Source organism: Canis lupus, chromosome 23, assembly GCF_003254725.2.
Source record: "Canis lupus dingo isolate Sandy chromosome 23, ASM325472v2, whole genome shotgun sequence".
Classification (NCBI taxonomy): domain Eukaryota; kingdom Metazoa; phylum Chordata; class Mammalia; order Carnivora; family Canidae; genus Canis; species Canis lupus.
Window position 1 is genome coordinate 26,328,245 of NC_064265.1, and position 20,228 is coordinate 26,348,472.

Sequence of the window (20,228 nt, forward strand, 5' to 3'; positions counted from 1 at the left end):
GCTCTGGAGATGGAAACTTAGGTGAGTTGGGCACGTGGAATTGTCTGGAAGGAAGTGATGCTGGGGTCATGGAGTGGATGAGATGTAGTTCAGGCTTGGAATTCCTCCAGGGCTGGTAGAGAGAGAGAGAGCCACAGAGGTGTGGGCAATGCTGGCCCTGCTGATGTCAGAGACCATGCCTCTCCCAACACTATGATTCTCTCCAGCAGTGCCCAAATGGTGTGGGCCCAGAAGGGGAGAAGCCTCAATTCCCCATCTTGTTGTTATTGGGTTTTAAAAAAATTTTTATTTATTAATTTGAGGGAGAGCAAGAGTAAGAGAGATCACAGAGGGAGAGGCAAAGGGAGAATCAGACTCACTGCTGAGAAGGGAGCCTGACGAGGGGCTCGATCCCAGGACCCTGAGAACATGACTGGAGCTGAAGGCAGACACTTAACTAACTGAGCCGCCCAGGTGCCCCTCTCCATCTTGTAAAATGAGGGTCCCTTCCAGCTCTAAAGTCCCAACAGTATGTTTTCTGAATTGCCAGGAAATAATATATTGGGCATGAACACAAGGAATCTATGATCTAAATTTGAAGAGATGGGGGAGGGGAGTAATTAGATACCTCAGTAATTTTAGAGGAAGGTGGATCCTGGGTATTTGGTTCATTCTCTTATGAGGCTGTTGGCCCTGCTCAGACACTCTCTTCCTGGACTTCAGCACATGTGCACAGCCAGCTCACTAAGACTATTCTAGAGGCCAAGTCATGACCTGCCATCATCATTGGGAATCTAGTTCAAAGCACTTATATATCTTAGGGGCCAGTGACATCATTTTTAGTTATAGAGAGAGTTTTCTTTTTTTTCCTTTCTTTCTTTTTATTTTTTCCTCATTTTTTTTTCTATTTTTAATTTTTTCTAAGGGAGTTTTCAATATAAAGATCAATGTAAATGTAAAGCGCACTCCTTTCTAAATATGCCATGTAGCCCAGATGCCTTAAAAGTTTTGGAAGTGGGGCGCCTGGGTGGCTCAGTTGGTGGTTTGTCTTTGGCTCAGGTCATGATTATGGGGATCCAGCCTCTCATCAGACCACCTGCTCAGTGGGGAGCCTGCTTCTCTCTCTTCTTCTGCCCCTCCCTACCCCTCATGCTCTCTCTCTGAAATAAAGAAATAAAATCTTAAAAAAAAAAGACTTAAAAAAAAGTTAGTGTTGACCACATAAAACTTTTATGTATAATAGTCCTCCCTTATCCATGGTTACACTTTCTGGGGTTTCCGTTGCCCAAAGTCAGCTGCAGCCTAGAGGCAGATGATCCTCCTGAGTTATCATCAGAAGGCCAGTAGTAGCCTAGCATTATATCTCAGTGCCTGCGTCCTACACCTCATTTCATCTCATCATGCATTTATCATCTTTCATCATCACAGGAAGGAGAAGGGTGGGTAGTATGATAAGATATTTTGAGAGAGAGACCACATTCATACAACTTTTCCTATAGCAATAAAATATTTTCTATTTTATTGTTGTTCATCTCTTACTGTGCCTACTTTACACATTAAACTTCATCATAGGTCTGTATGTACAGGGAAAAACATAGTGTGTATAGTACTATCTGTGGTTTCCCATATCCATTGAAAGTCTTGAAACATATCCCCTGCAGATAAGGGGGCTGCTACTGTAGTGAAAGAAAAACAAAATTGCAATATACATAACAGATTAAGGACTAATACCCTTCTTGTAGAAGATTGTACTACAAATCAATAAGAAAACGATAATCTGTGTTATGGGAAAATGGGTAGCAGGGATCCCAGCTGAAGAGTAAGAAATACCTAATTACATTTGTATGGATTATATATAAAAATATTCTCAACCTCATGACTAATTATAGAAACTCAGAATAAAGCAACGATATCATTTTTCACCTATCGACTTGGTACCGTGGGGAAATAGGCATGGTCTCACTCCACAGATCAGTAAGACAGTGGTAGGGCAATTTGGTAATTGCTATTAAATCCCCTGCCTATGAAGACGTATGAACATGGGGTTCTAGAAAAGCATTAAAAATTATTACCATCAGGAGGTGAAGGAGGAAGCTTTGTTAGGGTGGCACCCCCATCTCCCACCAGGGGAGGCACACACCAGGTATTGTTCATACTCATTACAGAGGTCTGCCACGACATACCGTTAATCTGGCTTAGACGTTTATCATCTGCCTCCCACTTCTGCACTGTGGGCAGGAAGTCCAGAGACACGGGGAAGGTTGATAACGTGTTGTTTGGATTTGCCCAACTGAAATGCCTCGGCCCCCACATTATTGATGTCTTTGAAGATCACTATTAAAATTTCAATTTGAAAAGTGGATTCTCTTTTAAACATTTGCTTTATTTATTTTCTTGTGTCATACCCTGAAATTAAACAAGTCTGGTTTCGGGTGGTTATTTATAATCATTATGTAGTTATCCCTATTTTTCTGGTTTTCCCATTATAAACTTATGTGGCGCTAAACGCATGGCTTGCATTCATGGTGTATTTTTTCCCCAATCAAGAATACACTATCAAATTTATTGAAGAAATAAACATTATATTTTTAAGAAAGGCTTTGTTTACCTGCCTGTGATCAGCCTTTCAGGGAAAACAGTGATCTAGGTAGTAAAGTATGGATGGTACTTAAACAAAATACAGAGCCTAAGAAGGAATACCAAGGAGGCACACCATTGTGGAGAAACAAGGAGACAGTGTGTTGGTCTTGAGGATTCTTTTGTTGTGATCCTGCTGCACTCACTATAGTTTTATGGTATGGTACAAAGAGCACTGGATGGAGAGTCCAGAAGTCTATTATAGTTCTGATTCTGCTGCAAGCTATATGTCCACAGCTAATTGTTTAATCCCTGCGGATGTCACTTTATAATCCATGAAAATGAATGGACTGGTTTAAGTAATTAGGAAGACTTCATAGTTAAGGATATAGGTTCTGAATGATTGGGTTTGAGTCTTGGGTTCACCATTTACTGGCTGTGCAACCTTAGGAAAATACTCAACCTCTCTGATCCAGAGTTTCCTTATCTTTAAAATGGAGGTCTTAGAGAGGCGGTTTGAGAATTAAAGGAAGATGCAAGTAAAGCACATAAAACAATATCTTCGGTACAGCATAAATCTAGTAGAAGCTAGCTATCAGTGTTGTCATCATTGCTGTTATTTCTGGAATAATTCTCCTATCCTTGTCTCTGTAAGGGCTCTTTCAGCTGTAAAATCCTTTGAAACGATGATTCTTAGAAAAGCAATTCAAAAGCGGTATTTAGAGTCTAGAACAGGGGCCCTTGGGTGGCTCAGTTGGTTAAGTGTCTACCTTCAACTCAGGTCGTGAACCTGGGGTCCTGGGATTGAACCCCGTGTTGGGCACCCTGCTCAGCAAGGAGTCTGCTTCTCTGTCTCTGCCTCACCCCCTGCTCGAGCTCTCTCTCTCTGTCTCTCTCAAATGAATAAATAAAACCTAAAAAAAAAAAAAAAAACCGTAAATAAATAAATAAAGTCTGGAACACTAAGAGGAAAGAGGATGGTAGTTGGGGAAGAGCAGGCAGTGAAGCGGTCAGGTGGCAACTGACCCGTCTGCAGCCTGCTTCTAGCTGCGTCCCTCCACACCTAGTGGTTGCCCGTCCCCTCCCTGAGACTGCCACCCCTTTGTGTCTGGGGGTGGCCAGACACTATCGGTTCAGCCTCCCCTTTCTCTGTGCTAGCTGAGGACAAACTCATAGGGCTTCTGTTCTCATTTTAAATGTTAACGCCTGAAACGCTTCCAAGTAGAGCTGCAGGCAGAGCAGGCCTGAGGTGGGAGGAGAACTTAGCATAGGAGTCCTTGTCGGTGGCAGTTAGGAGAGGAATTTAGGACACATAGATGAGGAAACAAAGGGAAGAGACTGGAATTACCCCTGGGTTTATGCCTCCTTCAAGAAGTATTTTTTCTTTGCACATTTAACTTCTCAAATCTGGGATGGATTGAAGACAGGCGTGGAGAGTAGTCAGGGCGGGGGCGACATTTGCCTGCCCGATGCCTTCCTCTTCACCATCCCTTCGTCATCTCCCTTTTCCTGGTGTGCTCTGTGGTAAAGGCTTTAAGTGGTTCCACCTCTTCTCTCAGTCATCTCCTTTATTCTCTTGTTCCTTTTGGAATGTGGTTTATGTTCCTCACTGGGGCCTTCTGCTATCCTTCTCCCACTGGTTCCTGGCTACTCTTAACAGATGGTGCCATTTTCTGGAACTGGCTCTCCAGGCTTTTCCAGTCCCATTGCAGCCATGCCCTCACCCCCTCCTCCCCATGCCCATTCTCTGATACCACCAAAGTTTGTGGTAGGATCTGGCATAAATCATGGAACCCCTCAATATGCTTTTTGCCTCTCTTATTTTTCTGAGTCTTGATGTTCTAGACCTATTGGGCATTCACATTTAGAAACCAATAGAAATTAAAACCAGCATTTAAAAGAGGCTCAATGGTTGAGCATCTGCCTTTGGCTCAGGTCCTGATTCCTGGGTCCTGGGATTAAATCCTGCATTGGGCTCCCCTCAGGGAGCCTGCTTCTCCCTCTGCCTATGTCTCTGCCTCTCTCTCTATCTCTCATGAATAAATAAATAAAATCTTTTTTAAAAAAATAAAAGAAAGTTGCAGGGAAAAAAAATCAGGCCTGTGGCTTAGGCTGAGAAATTAAAGTCATATGTGAAAACTAAAGAATATCAGTGTACAACTGGAGTGATTTCAGACATAAGGATCCATTTATGGACACGGAGACCTGTCATTGCTTGCTAACAAGTGGGGAGATGATTAGAGCTATTAATAATAATAATATTGAGAATAATTATTTTAGCAGCTCCTATATACAGAAGTGTTACAGGTTCCAGGTCCAGTTCTAGTGCTTCATATGCATTATTTCACCTAATCCTCATCCCAGCCCAATATGATTGACATTACCTTTATCTGACATAAACAAAACTGAGGCCCATAGGGGTTTGTAACTCACCTAAAGTCATACAGCTAGGAAGGGGTGGTGTTGAGATTTAAACCTAGATGATTTGGTGGGGAGATGGGCAAAATGGGTGAAGGGAGAGGGAGACATGGGCTTCCAGTTATGGAATGAGTAAGTCACGGGGATAAAGGGCACAGCACAGGGAATGTAGTTAGTGGTATTGTAATAGTGCTGTATGGTGACAGATGGGAGCTACACTGCTACAGCCGGACGTATAGAGTTGTCGAATTACTATATTGTACACTTGAAACTAATGAAACATTGTGTGTCAACTATACTTTAATTAAAAAAACAAAAATAAAACAGAAAATAAACCCAAGTACTTTGGCTCCAGAGAGGGAACCTTGACCAGCACACCATCCATCTCTCTGCCTGAGCCAGATTTGATACATCACCGGCTTTCTACCCTATAATTCAATTCCAGATTTCTGTTTTATATTTGCCTAATAGGATCTGCATCATTTAGAAGTAAGACAAACTACACTGCAGTTATAACAAAGTAATAACAATACTCACTTCTTACAATATGTGAGAATTCCGAGCAGCATGAAGCTGCCATCCTACCCTCAGAGAAACCAGGCAAGGAAGCACCAAGAAGGAGACAGCTCTGTCAAGTCCAAGCATTAAGACCACATAGATGAGTTTATTAGGGGCATGAGAGGGAATTTGCATCTCTGAAATGTAATATAAATCATCCAGAAAATCCAATATGAAGCACTTTCCAGGGATTCGGCGAAACAGACTAGAGGGTCCACTGTCCATTGAACTTTCTGATAGGAATAATCTCAGCTGGGGTGCTGGCTGGCTGGAGGCCTCTGGTTCTTATCTCCAGTTTTGCCAGAGCAATGACTCTCAGCTTGAGAGTTCCCTTAGCGGGTGAGATGTGTGACTCAGGAGGGTGTATGATCTGTTGTGCAGTAGGGACACAAAAATGTTGAGAACCCACTGGCTCCAGAGAGGTAAACACTTCAGAAGCCGGTGTGACTGGTTTCCCAGAGATTCTTAAAGAGCAGGTATTCAAGGGTCTCAGGGACTAAAAACATCAGACGTGAAGGCAGCCCAAAGTTTTGCTTTCTTCTGCCAATTTGGAATGGTGACAATTGGTAAAAAGAAAAGATTTAGTATCCCTGAAGGAAGATTACCCATTCAGTCCTACATTGTAAAGATTTTTGCAGGCATTCCCCATTCCTTGGTGTTACAGGTTTATTTTGGGAAAAGAAGTGGCCTTACTCATAGTTGTAGCTATAGGATGTTAAGTAAGGAATTAAACAGACACCTTAATAAAGGTGGCTGGTGAAGGGATCACACGTTTTGGGCTAAACTGAGTCTAATTTAAAATGAGAGATTCTAGAACGGACCTGCCCAATAGAAATATAATGTGAGCCATGGATGTCATTTAAAGTTTTCTCATAAAAATTTTATTTATTTTTATTTTTTTAAAGATTTTATTTATTTATTCATGAGAGACACATAGAGAGAAGCAGAAACATAGAGGGAGAAGCAAGATCTCTGCAGGGAGCCTGATGTGAGACTCGATCCCAGGACCCTGAGATCATGCCCTGACCCAAAGGCAGATGTTTAACCACTGAGCCACCCAGGTGCCCCTCTCATAAAAAATTTAAATTAAAAAATTATAACAGATTAATTCATTAATAATTAATAGGTAAATTAATTTTAATACATTTCATTTAACTCCGTGTGTTCCAAATGTCATTTCAACGTGTAATCAATAAATTTTTATCGAGATATTTTATTCTTTTTTTTTCATATGAAGTTTTTGAAGTCATGTCTGTTTTACACTTAAAGCTCACCTCCTTTGAGGCTAACCACATTTTGAGTGCTCAGTAGTGACACATGAAAGGAGGAAAGAAACAGGGGTGGAGGGTAGAAATTGTTAGCGAAAACCCCAAGATGCTTTATGAGCACATAGATGCCTCTCACACCCTCTTTGGCAATCTCAAAGGCCACACTTTCTGGTGGTCCATTTCTATAAATTCTCACTGACAAGTCAGGAAAATCCTTTCTCCTCCCTGGTTAAATCTATCTTCCTCTTTTTGTGCCAACTGTTGTTGATAGATGACATTTTTCTGGATGTAAATAAAAAATTCCACCCTCCTACATTTCTTCTCTTATTCTGAAGAACCTCCCATGGCCATTTGCTTTCACCTAACTCTTCTACTTAATCCCACTCTCCAGCTTTTCTCCTCCTCCTTGGGGATCTGTTGGAAGGCAGCTGAGAGGGGCACACAGGCGTGCATAGACCCCCAGACACTCTTCGGGACTCCATTTTTATAGTGGGAACCAAAATACCTCTTAAAATTGGCCTCAGGCATCACAGACCCTCATCTCTTCCACGGGCAAAAAATAAACCAGAGAGTGCTGATGACAATTTTGCATGCAAATTGGTTAGCGGAGCCCGGGGCTGCTCAACTTGTGTGTATGATTTTCTATTTCCATGCACCAATTTGGGAGTTTGCGCATGAATGCAGTAATTGTTCATGCAAAGCTGAAAATGCAGGTGTGGAAGCCTTTTTTAGAGTAAGGGAACTGTCTGGCCCTGTTGTCATGTGACAGAGTTTTGTTGAATCTTTTGCAATGTCATATACCTTAGAGTATTTTTTGTTAAAACGCGTTTCCAATATGTGGAACTTTTTGTAAGTCTTATGAATGTCTTTGTGACAGTGCCACTGAATATATGGTGTGTCTCCACTACAGCAAAGAAAAGGGGAGGCCACTGAGGTGAATTTGCTGGTGTGTCTGGGAGTAGTGTCTTTGAACCAACAAGTGGATTTCCTTTGTGGGTAGATGTTGTGCTAAGCCCCCAGATGGTGGAATTTATTCTTGTCATAAGATCTTGAAACTATTCTTGCACATGGTGAATTTTTGTGCTTTCCGGCAGTTTCTCTAGTGCATTATTTTATAATTTTATATATTTTTATCATATTATATTTGCAAATTTTAAAAAAATTCTCCTACATAAAGACTTTATTGATATACCAGTGTGAAACTCTATTATAGAGTTGAGACCCTTGTGATAATAACTCAAAGTAAAAAGAAACAGTAGTATTCTCTTGTGCCAAATTGAAGTGTGTGCATGCCCTTGGGGCACCATACTCTTGGGAAAATTTCTTTTTTTTTTTTCCACATTTTATGTTGTTCAGGGTTAGATTCCCAGTCACTTCTTGTATATAACCACAATCTTTGTCCTGTCATTATTTGGCCATCTATGCAAAATGAGATTTTTGCATATTTTCTTTGCTTTCAGTGACATACCAACCTTTGTTTTTTTTCTTCCAGGTCAGAGGTATGGATCCAACTCATTTTTTAAATTGCTACTTAATAGTCTGTAGTATGGATGAGCCATAGCATAACCGTTCAGCCATACTGTTGTTGATGGATTTCATCGTGTGCATGTAGGGAAGGAATTAAAATGGCATTTGGCTGTTACAGATAAAAAATGCACCATGTCCCTTCTTGTTCTGAAAGAGCTGATTGCCTGCCTGGCTCTAGCTGGGCTGCTTCACATGGCGGACAGAGAAGAACGTGCGCGGGAGTGAGGGGCCACATGGTCTCCAGGTTCAGAATGTATATGCTGGCTCACTATGCTACCCATTTCAGGTGCTTCTTCGGTTCCTTTGGCTTCTCTGAAGGCATTAGAGCAATCACACTTCTTAGTTGATTCCTACAGCTCCTTGTAAAGGTGCATTATTTTTCTGATACGCCTTCTCTGAGGACTTGGCCACAGTTGACATTATTTTTTCAGTACTGATTATTTTTATAAAAATCTTTAGACTTTAGCATAGAAATCTATATAAGATCCCATTTACATTCTAAACAGTTTCATTTCCATATTGTTTGCACATATTCATTAGTAGCTGGTCTTGGATGCAATCAGTTTATTGTACTCTCAAAATCAAAGAGAACTGCTCAGAGTGTCAGCTATCATGATATCATGCTCAATTAGGAAAGTGGCATAAAATATTGATAACTAACTTTTCTTCTGACTCATGCTAAGCTCTCCTTGGATTTGGTATGGACCAGTTGGAATAGAAATTCTAAAGACTTGGTGATCCTTTACATCTTCTCTTCACTATATAAGAAGTATTTTTAAGTGTGTGAAATATTTTATTAATACTCTGAGTTCAGTTTCTAGCCAGTTGCTTTTTAATATTTCAATACCCCACTGTGAAATCTAAGCAGCGTGAGGCCTGGTGTTGCTGGAAGAGCTTTCTTGAATCTTTGCCTGTGTCTTCTCTGTCAAAATGGACCAGTGAGATGAGCAGTAATGCCGTCCTTTGGGTTTGATTAATGGGTACAGTCAATGGGAATTACTCAGCACTCTCCTTACAACTTCTAGACACTGAATTTTTTACAGTATGATGTTGTGTGTGCATAATTCAGTGACTATGCGTGACTCTTTGAAATGACCAGCAACCAATAACAAGTTTCCTGTCTCCCTCCACCCTTTGCTTTACCCACACACACACAAACATGTACACACAGAGACACACACACCTGTTATCCTAGCACTTTGATCATCTGATGCTTCCCAGTCATTTGTGGTCTGGTGGCCACAAAAAATCTTAAGAACTCATTTGATGAGGTGTCGTCTGTTGCTTTGCCAATTACTCCATGATTGAATGTAGAATCCTAGGTTTATATAAGTTTAAAGAAATGCTTTTAGACTTACCAAGATTTTCCCCCTTGAGTTTATCCATGATTTAGATAAGGTGTTAAGAACTGTGTTTTATGAAAACTGGTGGTTGCCAAAGCCTATAAGCAGAAGAGAGTAGGGAGTAACTGCTGAATGGCTATGGGGTTTCCTTGTGGTGAGGAATATGTTTTAAAAATACAGAGAGGTGATGGTCGTCCAACCTTATGAATGTACTAAATGCCATTGAATTGTTCACTTTAAAATGGTTGATCTCATGTGAATTTCACTTCAATTAAAAAAATAAAAAAGAATAAATAGTGTTTTAATGGTGTGGTCTCCTGAGCCTATCCTGGATAGGCTTCATTTATTTATGTAAGTTTCAAAAACATGCATTTATTTGATAAGACAAGTAATGATAGAAATCTGAATTTGCAAAGCTTCAAAATGCAAGCTTTAATTTATTCCGCAGATTTAGAAATGACATACAGACAGAAGATATTGGGCTGCAAGCATTATTTAAAAAATTGAATTCCTGTTCCTTACCTATACAATAAACCCCACATTGAAAAATGATTGATTTTAGTGTTTCGCTAAATTGGATCTATTGCAAAGTGCAGGCCGACTGATGTTATAGAAATAGCGGCCTTCAAGGAACTTGAGAGAGAGAGAGAGAGAGAGAGAGAGAGATTTGGTTGAACAGTGTCATTATCAGCTCTACCTGTGAGGGAAATTACCCGAGGGAGATGGTGTCATTCTCTCGTGTTTCGTTCCCTGGTATTGACAGATCCATTAGCAGATGTAATTAGAAAAGCGGAGTCGGACTTTGAATAATTAGGTTAAAGTCACAAATGATGGCTGAGCAAAATAATAGAAGCTGTTGCAGTTCAGCACGCCGTTGTCTCCTGTACAGAGGAGAAAAGTGTGCGGGTGCTGTACACCAGGGGTTTCCTTGTCTTGAACCTGGCACTTTCCCAGGAATAAAGTTTGAAAGGAGCAAAGCCGTCGCTTTGGCTCTTCTGCAGATGTCTGCAGGGCTTCGTTTCCAGGGAATAAGTGGGGCTGCAGAATGTTTTTGCTAAACAAAACATAGTCATAGCAAAAACGAAATCTACTTTATCCCAGGAGTGTTAAGAAATGTGTGGTTTTGTGGATGAGGTTTCTTTCCCCCTGTTTGCATTCCTCTTTTTTTTTTTTTTTTTTTTTTTACCCCTGGAATAATGGCTTAGTTATTTATATGGAGTTATTTTCTGAAAGGAAAACAAAATCCTTATTCTAAAAGATCTTTGGACTCTCATGCCACCCAAAATACCTTTCCAGCAGTACTTTCTATATTTTGACTTTTTTTTTAGAAATCAAAAGCCTGTTATTGGTGATTGAATGAAGGAAAGAAATATTTCCAGAGGATTCAAAACATAATTATATGGTTCTAAACTTGTAGTTCATCTCTACATCAGCATAGAAGAGAGAAGAATTAGGAAATAGGGGGCTGTGTCAAATACGTGCAGATGTATCCTTGAATGCTGATGTAAATCGTGATGATGTGAGAATGAACAGAATCACAAGCTCTTCAGTACATGACCGAGGCTCACACCATGCTTTGACAGTGCTAGATCAGAGATAGGAAGGAGAATCCATCTCCCTACACTTAATTAAATGCCCCATCCAGACTCTGCAACCTACAGGTCTTGGCTTTGGGCCATATGGACTTGAAAATAAAATGGGAATTAATTGCCAAATCTAAAGATGAGGAGAGTTTCCATGAGGACCAAGATTTCTGAGTTCTTGAAGGTAAGAATATGAAGTTCTTGGGCCTGTGTTCCCATTGACAGGGACCAGGCTGGAAGAACACGATGCTGCCCCCTTGGTGAGATGGGGCTTTAGTATTCATTATTCTTCCCGTAGCTGTGTCTCTTGTACCATATCCTTCCAGTCCCGAGGGCCCCAGTTCCTGGCTTTGTGATCTGCCCCAGACCCTCTACCAGGTCACCAGGTAAGAGCCAATTCCTGCCAGGGTGGTCGGAGAGGCCAGCTGGAGAACTGGCCTTTGCACGCTGTAAGTCCAAGTCCCTGTGAGCAAGGAAGATGCGGCCACTGAGTAGGAGCACAGGGGGTGTCCAGCCTGGTCCCTGGGCTTGAAGACTGATCACTGTAGATAAAGACTTGGGAACTTGATTGGAAAGTGGAGAGAGAGGAGAGTGTGATCTTCAGGCAGATACTGGGCCGTAACAGTGGCATTGCCTCAGACTGGAGAAACATTGACCAAGACAGCATCATCAGTGTCTCTCATCTTAAGAACATGAAGGCTTATAATTAGAAATTTCAACTTACAATGAGTGGTGTACATAGTTCAGTCCTGGAGTGGAATCGTAATAAAATCCCAGGACGTCACAGTAACTGCAGATAACTCACACTGTTGTCCTCCTAGCTCTCTGCTAGGAAGAGAGGAACCCACCGTCCCTAGGGATGCTTCTTAAAATATCCCCTTTCTCTCCCATGACTGTGCAGGCATTTCTTCCCTAGAATGCCCCCGGAAAGCTTCCCAACCCCCTGAGGACAGTCGGAGCGGACAGTCTAGTGCCTGAGATGGGTAGAAGACTGGGACCCTCAAAAACAACAGTGGCTTTTAATCTGCCACAGTGGCAGCAGGTCCTTGCCTCTATCCATCTCTCCCACACGTGCGGTTTTTCCTTATTCCCATTATGGCTCTAGTTTAGGGGAATTCTTTGAGTTCACTTTGCGAACATTTATCATATTATCCAATGTCATTTTTTAGTTAGAAACTGGATGTTACTCTTCAGATTGAAATAATGAGATAATTGCATTTTAAAGTTGGAAGCTTCTATCAGAATTGCCGATCCAGGGTCTTCATTTTATAAAGAATGGACCCAAGAGATGGGGTGGGAGTCATATGACTTGCCCAAGGTTACATAATTTGTCAACGAAGTCAGGCAAATCTTACAAAACAAAAATAGTAGAGAGGTTATCCTGGTGGGTGGGGTGAGAAATAGACCAAGAGGCTACAATTGGTATGTCCCTCCAAACAGATAAGTCATTTTTTCCTTTATTTTTCTGGTAATAATATTGGGGGATTGGTTAGTTTATAAGAACTAGCGTTTTTCTGAAGGTTAAGGTTCAAACAGAAACAAGAAATTAAGGCCTTTAATCATATTTACAACAAGAGCCTTTTTTTTTATTGCAACAAGATTGTTGAGATTCATTTTTATTTGTTTTTTAGCCATGAAGCTAAACTTACTTTGCCAGCATGCATACCAAAAAATTAAAACCATAAAGTTTGCTGAGTTTTGACAAGAGATACATCTTTAGATTTTAAGATGAAAATTTTAAAGGTATTATGTTTTATTCAGGAAGCATTTAACTGTAAAGTGGTTGATCAACTACTGTTTTTAATACAGTGATTTGTAAGCCTGGTGGTTATGGGGTATGGGAGGAAATGGAGAATGATTTAGTGGCCTGGCACCATGGTGTCATCACTGGCCTCAGCTGACCAGTATCCCTGACCAACTCCCATCCACCACTGCTACCACCACTGACAGTGGTAGTTTGTAGCTTCATCGATTTCACATGCATCATCCCATTGGACTCTTCTAGGTGCGGTATGATGTTAGTATGCCCATCTTAAACAAGGAAACTGGGTGTTCACATGCCCAGGATTAATACCAGTGAAGAATGTAGTTAGAATCCCAAGTCTTCTAAAGACACCGACTACTTTTATTTCTTTATTACAGCATAATGTATAAGGGGGAACAAATCTATAAATGATCAGAATCTTAGTAAAGGCTTATTTTATTATAGCAGTAAGAATTTGAAATACTTGAAACATTTACAAAACACTGTGCTGTGGAGACCGGCTGAGTGGGTGGTCTCATATTGGTTGACTCACAGATGCTCTTCATATATGCTTTCATCAAAGAGGGGGCAGCTTAATGCTGCATGGTATTTTTAGGTTTGATCGACATTGTAAAATTACCCTCCGAAAAGGGCTTACCCACCTACCAAAAGTCTGTTCGGTTTTGCAAACGAAACAGCCAGCGTCTATGCCACACACAGTGATGCTTGTTCAGGTCAGCCACTTTGTAATCTCTTGACAGCAGAGGAAACCTGCCCCTGTTCTCTGGGCACAACCTGCATACAGACCTGCTTCTATCATTTGCAGGGGCCCAGGTCAAGAGTGCAAGAGATACTGGGCATGAGCCAGCATTAGGGTGAGGCAGGTGAGGCAACAGTTTTTTAAAAAGACAAGATCAAGGGATCCCTGGGTGGCGCAGCGGTTTGGCACCTGCCTTTGGCCCAGGGCGCGGTCCTGGAGACCCGGGATCGAATCCCACATTGGGCTCCCGGTGCGTGGAGCCTGCTTCTCCCTCTGCCTGTGTCTCTGCCTCTCTCTCTCTCACTGTGTGCCTATCATAAATAAATTTAAAAAAAAATTAAAAAAAAAAAGACAAGATCAATAAAGTGCTGTATTAAGCCATATTGGAGCTTAAGGAAAAAGGGAAAATATCGTAATATTGATCCTCTCTTTATGAAAAGTTTTGATATTTTTTTATTATGGATTTTGCATGAATTTTCACTTTTTAACATATTGCGTTACATTTTTATTTATCTTGCTTACTGAGTTTTCGGTGGCCCTTAAATTTTGCTCCCGTGGCAGTGTCTCCCCACAGATTATCACACCCTAGTTCCTGATTGCCTGGGGGCCTGGGGGTGCGCACATGGGCACCATCCACCTTTGCTGCAGACTGAAGAAGGCTGCTCAGAACTGCATGGTGGGCCCGAGGTTGTAAGGTCAGGGAATTCCAAGCTCTTGGCTATGTGAGGTTGGGCTGTGGATGACAGGTTGGTACATGTCTTACTTAGGTCCCTGGTTTCCTCACCCAAGAAGGGGAGAGGAAAGGAGAGTGGCGAGGAGAGCCAAAGGAACCCTCCGCAGAGTAGTTCTCCGTTTCAGTCTCCTGGGAGGGCTTATGAAGGTGTAGATTACTCAGATTCTGAGTCAGCAGGTCAGAGGTGGGGCCCTAGAGTCCGTATTTCTAATGAATCTCTGTGTTGCTGGTGCTGCTGGTGGACTAAGGAGCACACTTGGAGGACCCTTGCTCTAAAGCAAGGGGTCCAGGGTGGGAGACCCCTTGCCTGGGTCTAAGGAGGTATTTGGCGGGTTTCTTTGCATGGGAATTCAGAGGGGCTCAGCATTTTTTTTACCAGACCTGTCTTTAGATTTTTTTGACTAGCTGCATATCCAGAAGGTACACTTCAAGGGAAAAGACTGCACACTTTCCTGGCCAATCTTCTATTTGTCATTGTTATTAATGGAGATTTCTCCAGGATGCTGGGCACTGCTTTAGAGTGAATCATTGCTATAGATTTTTTTTCCTGTAAATTCCTTGCATGATGTATGGAAATGAGAGCAGTAGCTGATGTTAAGTAGTATTCTTAAGTAGCCCTAGATTTAGTTTTTTAAGTTTGTGCTTAATTATTTATTTATTTTAAATATTTATTTATTTATTTGGGAGAGAGAGTGTGCATGCGCATGTGCATGGGGAGGAACAGAGGGAGAGGGACAAGCTGACTGTGTGCTGAGCTGGCCTGATGTAGGGCTTAATCTCAGCAGCCTAAGATCATGACCTGAGCTGAAATCAAGAGTCAGATGCTTAACCGACTGAGCCACCCAGGTGCCCAGGTTTGTGTTTTAAAAAAGTACATTGGGGGATCCCTGGGTGGCTCAGCAGTTTGGCGCCTGCCTTTGGCCCAGGGCGTGATCCTGGAGTCCCGGGATCGAGTCCCACGTCGGGCTCCCGGCATGGAGCCTGCTTCTCCCTCCTCCTGTGTCTCTGCCTCACTCTCTCTCTTTCTGTGTCTACCATAAATAAATAAATAAATAGATCTTAAAAAAGAAATAATACGTTATTCTCAGAAATATATGCGAAACTTTTAAATGATGTTTTTGCATATAAATAAGAAAATTAAAATATCTCATAGACCCTCCACCCAATGGCCCCTGTGGATGGTAATAGTACTGTGAGTACAAAATAAAAACCATCTTCCTTCCCTCTATACTCCAGCCCCTTTCTCCTACATTCATATGTTTTTTATTTCAGAAAAAAATTTTATTCTAAAAAAAATATCTTTCTTTTTTTTTTTAACATTTTATTTATTCATGAGAGAAACAGAAAGAGAGAGGCAGAGACACAGGCAGAGGGAGAAGCAGGCTCCATGCAGGGAGCCTGACGTGGGACTTAATCCTGGATCTCCAGGATCAGGCCCTGGGCTGAAGGCGGCGCTAAACCACTGAGCCACCAGGGCTTCCCTATCTTTCTAATTATTTTTATACAAGACTGTCATAAACACTGTTTGACACGTCGCGTCTTAACTTAAAAACTTACCTTGGATACATTTCCATCTGTACATAACAGATTTATCTTAGTCTTGTTAAATGGCCCATAGAATTCATCACTGAGGTGTCCCAGTGGTTAGCTAGCCAGCCCTCCAATGAAGAACTATTTGGTTTCAAGTTTTTGCTATAGGAACAAGCCTGTAGTGAGTATATTTGTCCGTATATCTTGATTCTATGAGTCCAGCCATAGGCAAAATACCTAGTAGTGGGATTGTTGGACAAAGGGTGTGTGTACTTTTAGGTTTGAAGACAAACACACTATATTACCCTCCAGAGAAGTTCACCACATCACCATGATGAATATGGCTATTTCCCCAACATTCTTGCCTGAATGGGTAGCATAGGAATAAAAAGGGGAAAAAAATTCTATTACTCCAATAACAGTAAGATAAATAAGAGTAAAATTGATAAGTGTACAATATCTATGTGAAGAAAACTTTAAAATGTGCCTGAGGGACCCCAAAGAAATCTTGAATAAACAAAAATTATCCTTGTCCTTGGATGGGAACTTACAGTGTGATGAAGATATCCATTCTCCCTCAGTTAAGCTATAATTTTAACATGATCCAATAATAATACCAATAAGATTTTTTTGGAAGGAAGGTTTGATGAGTTAGTTTTAAAGGTCATTAAAAAAAAAAAAAAGAAAGGAAGATTCAGAAACTAAAAAGGAAATAAGAAGTTTCAGGAAATAGCCTGACCAGATGTTAAAACATGACATTAAAATTGTTAAAACAAAAATAAATAAATAAATAAATAAATAAATAAATAAATAAATAAATAAATAAAATTGTTAAAACAGATTAATGGATCACAATAATAAATTTATATGTTCAAGAATATATGATAAAGGTGACAGCTCAAATTAATGAGAAAAAGGGGGTGGGATGTTGAATTCATATTGCATAAATTCCAAGTTGGCTCAAAGATTCACATCTGAAAAATGAAATATGTCTTAACAGGAAAATTGTTTTATGATCCCTGATCTCTCTGCTATGACATAAAACTCAAGTCATTGAAGGCAGGTGCCTGGGTAGCTCAGTTGGTTAAGCCTCCACCTTCAGCTCAGGTCGTGATCCTCAGGTCTTGGAGTTGAGCCTCATGTCAGGCTCTCTGTTCAGCGTAGAGCCTGCTTCTCCCTCTGCCTCTGCCTATCTCTCTCTCTGTCTCTCATGAATAAATAAATAAAACCTTTAAAAAATCATAGAATATTGAGTAATTTAGCTCCATAAAAAATTCTTTATGACAAAACCCACCTTATGCAAAGTCAAAAAACAATAAATTTGGGAAAGCTATTGCAATGACAACTAAATTTCCTAATATATAAAGAGTTTTGACAAATCAATAGAGAAAAGGACCAATAACCCAATAGAAAACTAGGCAAAGATTATGAACAGTTAATAGAAAAGGTGACACAGATAGTATTTAAACATGAGATGTTCAGTAAGAAAAAATATAAGTTATGTAGTAAGAGAAATACAAATTGCCACAATAGAGATCATTTTTTTCACTATGAAATTAGCCAGGACATGGAAAAGGAATGCCTTTATACATTGCTGATAGGAGGTAAATCCATGCTACTCTGTGGAAGAAATCTGGCCATATATGAAAAAAGTACAATACTTTTATCTTTGGTCCAGCAAATTCCTAGGTATGGAATCCCTGGGTATGATGTACTCTATGTACATCCATGTGAAATTATGTAGGAGTCGTATTTTTCATCAACATTACTTATGGTAATAATCTATGGTATTATGTCTGTCCATCTCAAAAAATTGTTTTAAATTCAAATCTTAATTCAGTAGGTGAAAAAAATATGTGTCTTGCATAGTTGTAATGTGGAGTTAATTTGAGTTTTTTCCCAAATATTAATTAACTTTTTCTGTTTTTTAGGCAGTTGAGTCTTTGTATATTTTGTCTTTCTTCCTCTCTCTTCCTTTCTCTTTCCTTCCGTATCCTCCCTCTCCTCCCCTTTTCTTCCTCCTTCCTTCCTCTCTCTCTCTGTCTCTTTCTCTCTCGCTGTTTCAGTGGTTTCTTTGCAAATTAAGGAAATTACCCCTTTCTCTTAAGTGTCCCAGAAATTTTGTTCCAGTTTGTCTTCTGACTTTGTCAGTGCTGCTTTTTGCCAGCTGGGGAATTTTATATTTGCATGCAGTTGTCATTTTTCCCTCCTCCTCCTTCTTTTCTTTCTTTTTTTATTTTTTGAGAGGGTGGAAATGACTTTTCCAATGTGATCTCTGAGAAGATTGACTCTTGGTTTAAAACGTCCAATTATGACAACCCCTTTGGATGAGTTGGAAAATAATCTGCTGTTTTAAGTTCTCTTTGACAGTAGTTAAGACAGGAATAAACTCATTTTTAGGGAGAAGTAACCTGGAAGTGTGCAAGGGCAAGGGGAGAAGGACTTGGATGGGGAGGGCAGGCCCTGGTGTGGCTTTCCTGATGAGCCTCTCCTCTCTCTACCTCCAGCGGAGCTCCCGAGGTCCTCAGCGGTGAGGCTGGCCTCCCTGCATGACCTGCCCGCCCAGCTCCTGGAGCTGTACCAACAGGGCTTCTCACTAGTGGCACTGCACCCCTTCGTGCAGCCAACCCATGAACGGGAGAAGACCCCCCTCGAGCACATCTTCAGGGCCATCCTGATCAAGAAAACTGACAGGTAAGTCGTCTTAGGTGAACCGTTAGCTGAGCCTTAGGAGGTGGCTGATGTGTGTTGAATGGAGGAGGGAAAGTGAGAAGACTAGAGGTAGAGAATATATTTGAAATTTTCATGATCTCCCCAGGGCCTCTGCTCTCTGACAGGTAAGACAAAGTGTCAGACAACCAGAGAGAAGTCTCATAGTGTCCTGCAACTGTCCTCACTGCATGAGTAGAGAGTTCCATATATCCTGACCCTCCTTTAATTTATTGGATTACACTTGACTAAAAAGAGGCCTCCTCTGAAAAGTCTGAAAAGGTGTACTCCCAGGATGATGCAGCTGGTGAGAGTATCATACTGTCCATCTGAAATGCATGGCTGCAAAGCACACTCTTTTTTTGAAGACTATACAAACTTAATATCTTCCTCCAAACTCCAGAAATACTTGGATATTTTAAACTTACCGTATGTTCCGTCAGTCACTTGGGAAGAAAAACAAAACCCACTTGAATCAAGTGCTGTGATACATTTGTCTTCATTTTAGTTTTCAAGGCTTTCAGGGTGTTTTTCAGCGTGGCTTGTCCAGTTGAATGGTTATTCTTATATTTTTATTGAGTCTAATTAGGAAAAGAGAGGTAGAGGTTGGTTTCTCAAAAGGAGATATATTAATCTTAAGTGATTTAAAAAAACAACGAGGGTGGGATAGTAAGCATGATATGTTTTTGTGCTTTATTTTGAAATAAAATCTGGCAAAAGAAATCAGATCTGTCCTTTGGCCAGTTATCATGAGAGGAATGACAATGCGCTATAGTTTAAAAAGAGTACAGAATGATTGCTTCTCTTTCTGTCTTTTAAAAAGTTACTTTGCCTGGTAAACAGACATCTGGCTAGTGAGCTCACCAGAGGCAGCTGTGAGATGGAGGTTTGGGTGACTAAGATAGACTCCTTCCTGGCCGGTAGTGTTCATTTCTTCATGGCTGATCAAGCTCTGGACGCTTAGTTTGAGTCCACACGCATTGGAATTTGAAGTGAAAGATGGTGGCCACCTTTGCTAACGTCCAGAATTACCATGGTTTTCATAGAGTGAAACTTTTCTCAAGTCTGTCTTTTTTGACTCTTCATTTCTTTATGTTGATTTACTATATCTAGATCAATCACAAGAGGAAATTGTTGCAAGAGCCACAATGGTTTTAGGTTCCACTGACACACAATATTATGTGTAATTATCATAAGTCACTTGTACTGAGTGCTCACAATATGCCAGGCTTTACAGGTATCATTTTGTTCTCATAAGGAGTCTTTGAAATAGGTACTGCTTTTATTTTCACTTATTTATTTTATTTTATTTCATTTTATTTTATATTTTTAAATATTTTATTTATTCATGAGAGACACAGAGAGAGAGGCAGAGACATAGAGGAAGAAGCAGGCTCTCTGCGGGGGGCCTGATGTAGGACTCGATCCCAGGACCCTGGGATCATGACCTGAGCTGAAGGCAGAGGTTCAACCACTGAGTCCCTTTATTTCCATTCTAA

The 20,228-nt window shown here is 40.7% G+C and overlaps 1 protein-coding gene across 4 annotated transcripts in view; it reads left to right on the forward strand.

Annotated features, from left to right (window-relative positions):
- RFTN1 (raftlin, lipid raft linker 1) overlaps nucleotides 1-20,228 on the forward strand; it is a 207,064-nt gene that overhangs the window by 61,685 nt on the left and 125,151 nt on the right. For all 4 annotated transcript variants that reach the window (XM_025448729.3, XM_025448728.3, XM_049099568.1 and 1 more), the window contains one exon: nucleotides 18,528-18,714. In XM_025448729.3, the coding sequence (XP_025304514.1) occupies nucleotides 18,528-18,714 (187 nt within the window). The remainder of the gene's footprint in view (nucleotides 1-18,527; nucleotides 18,715-20,228) is intronic.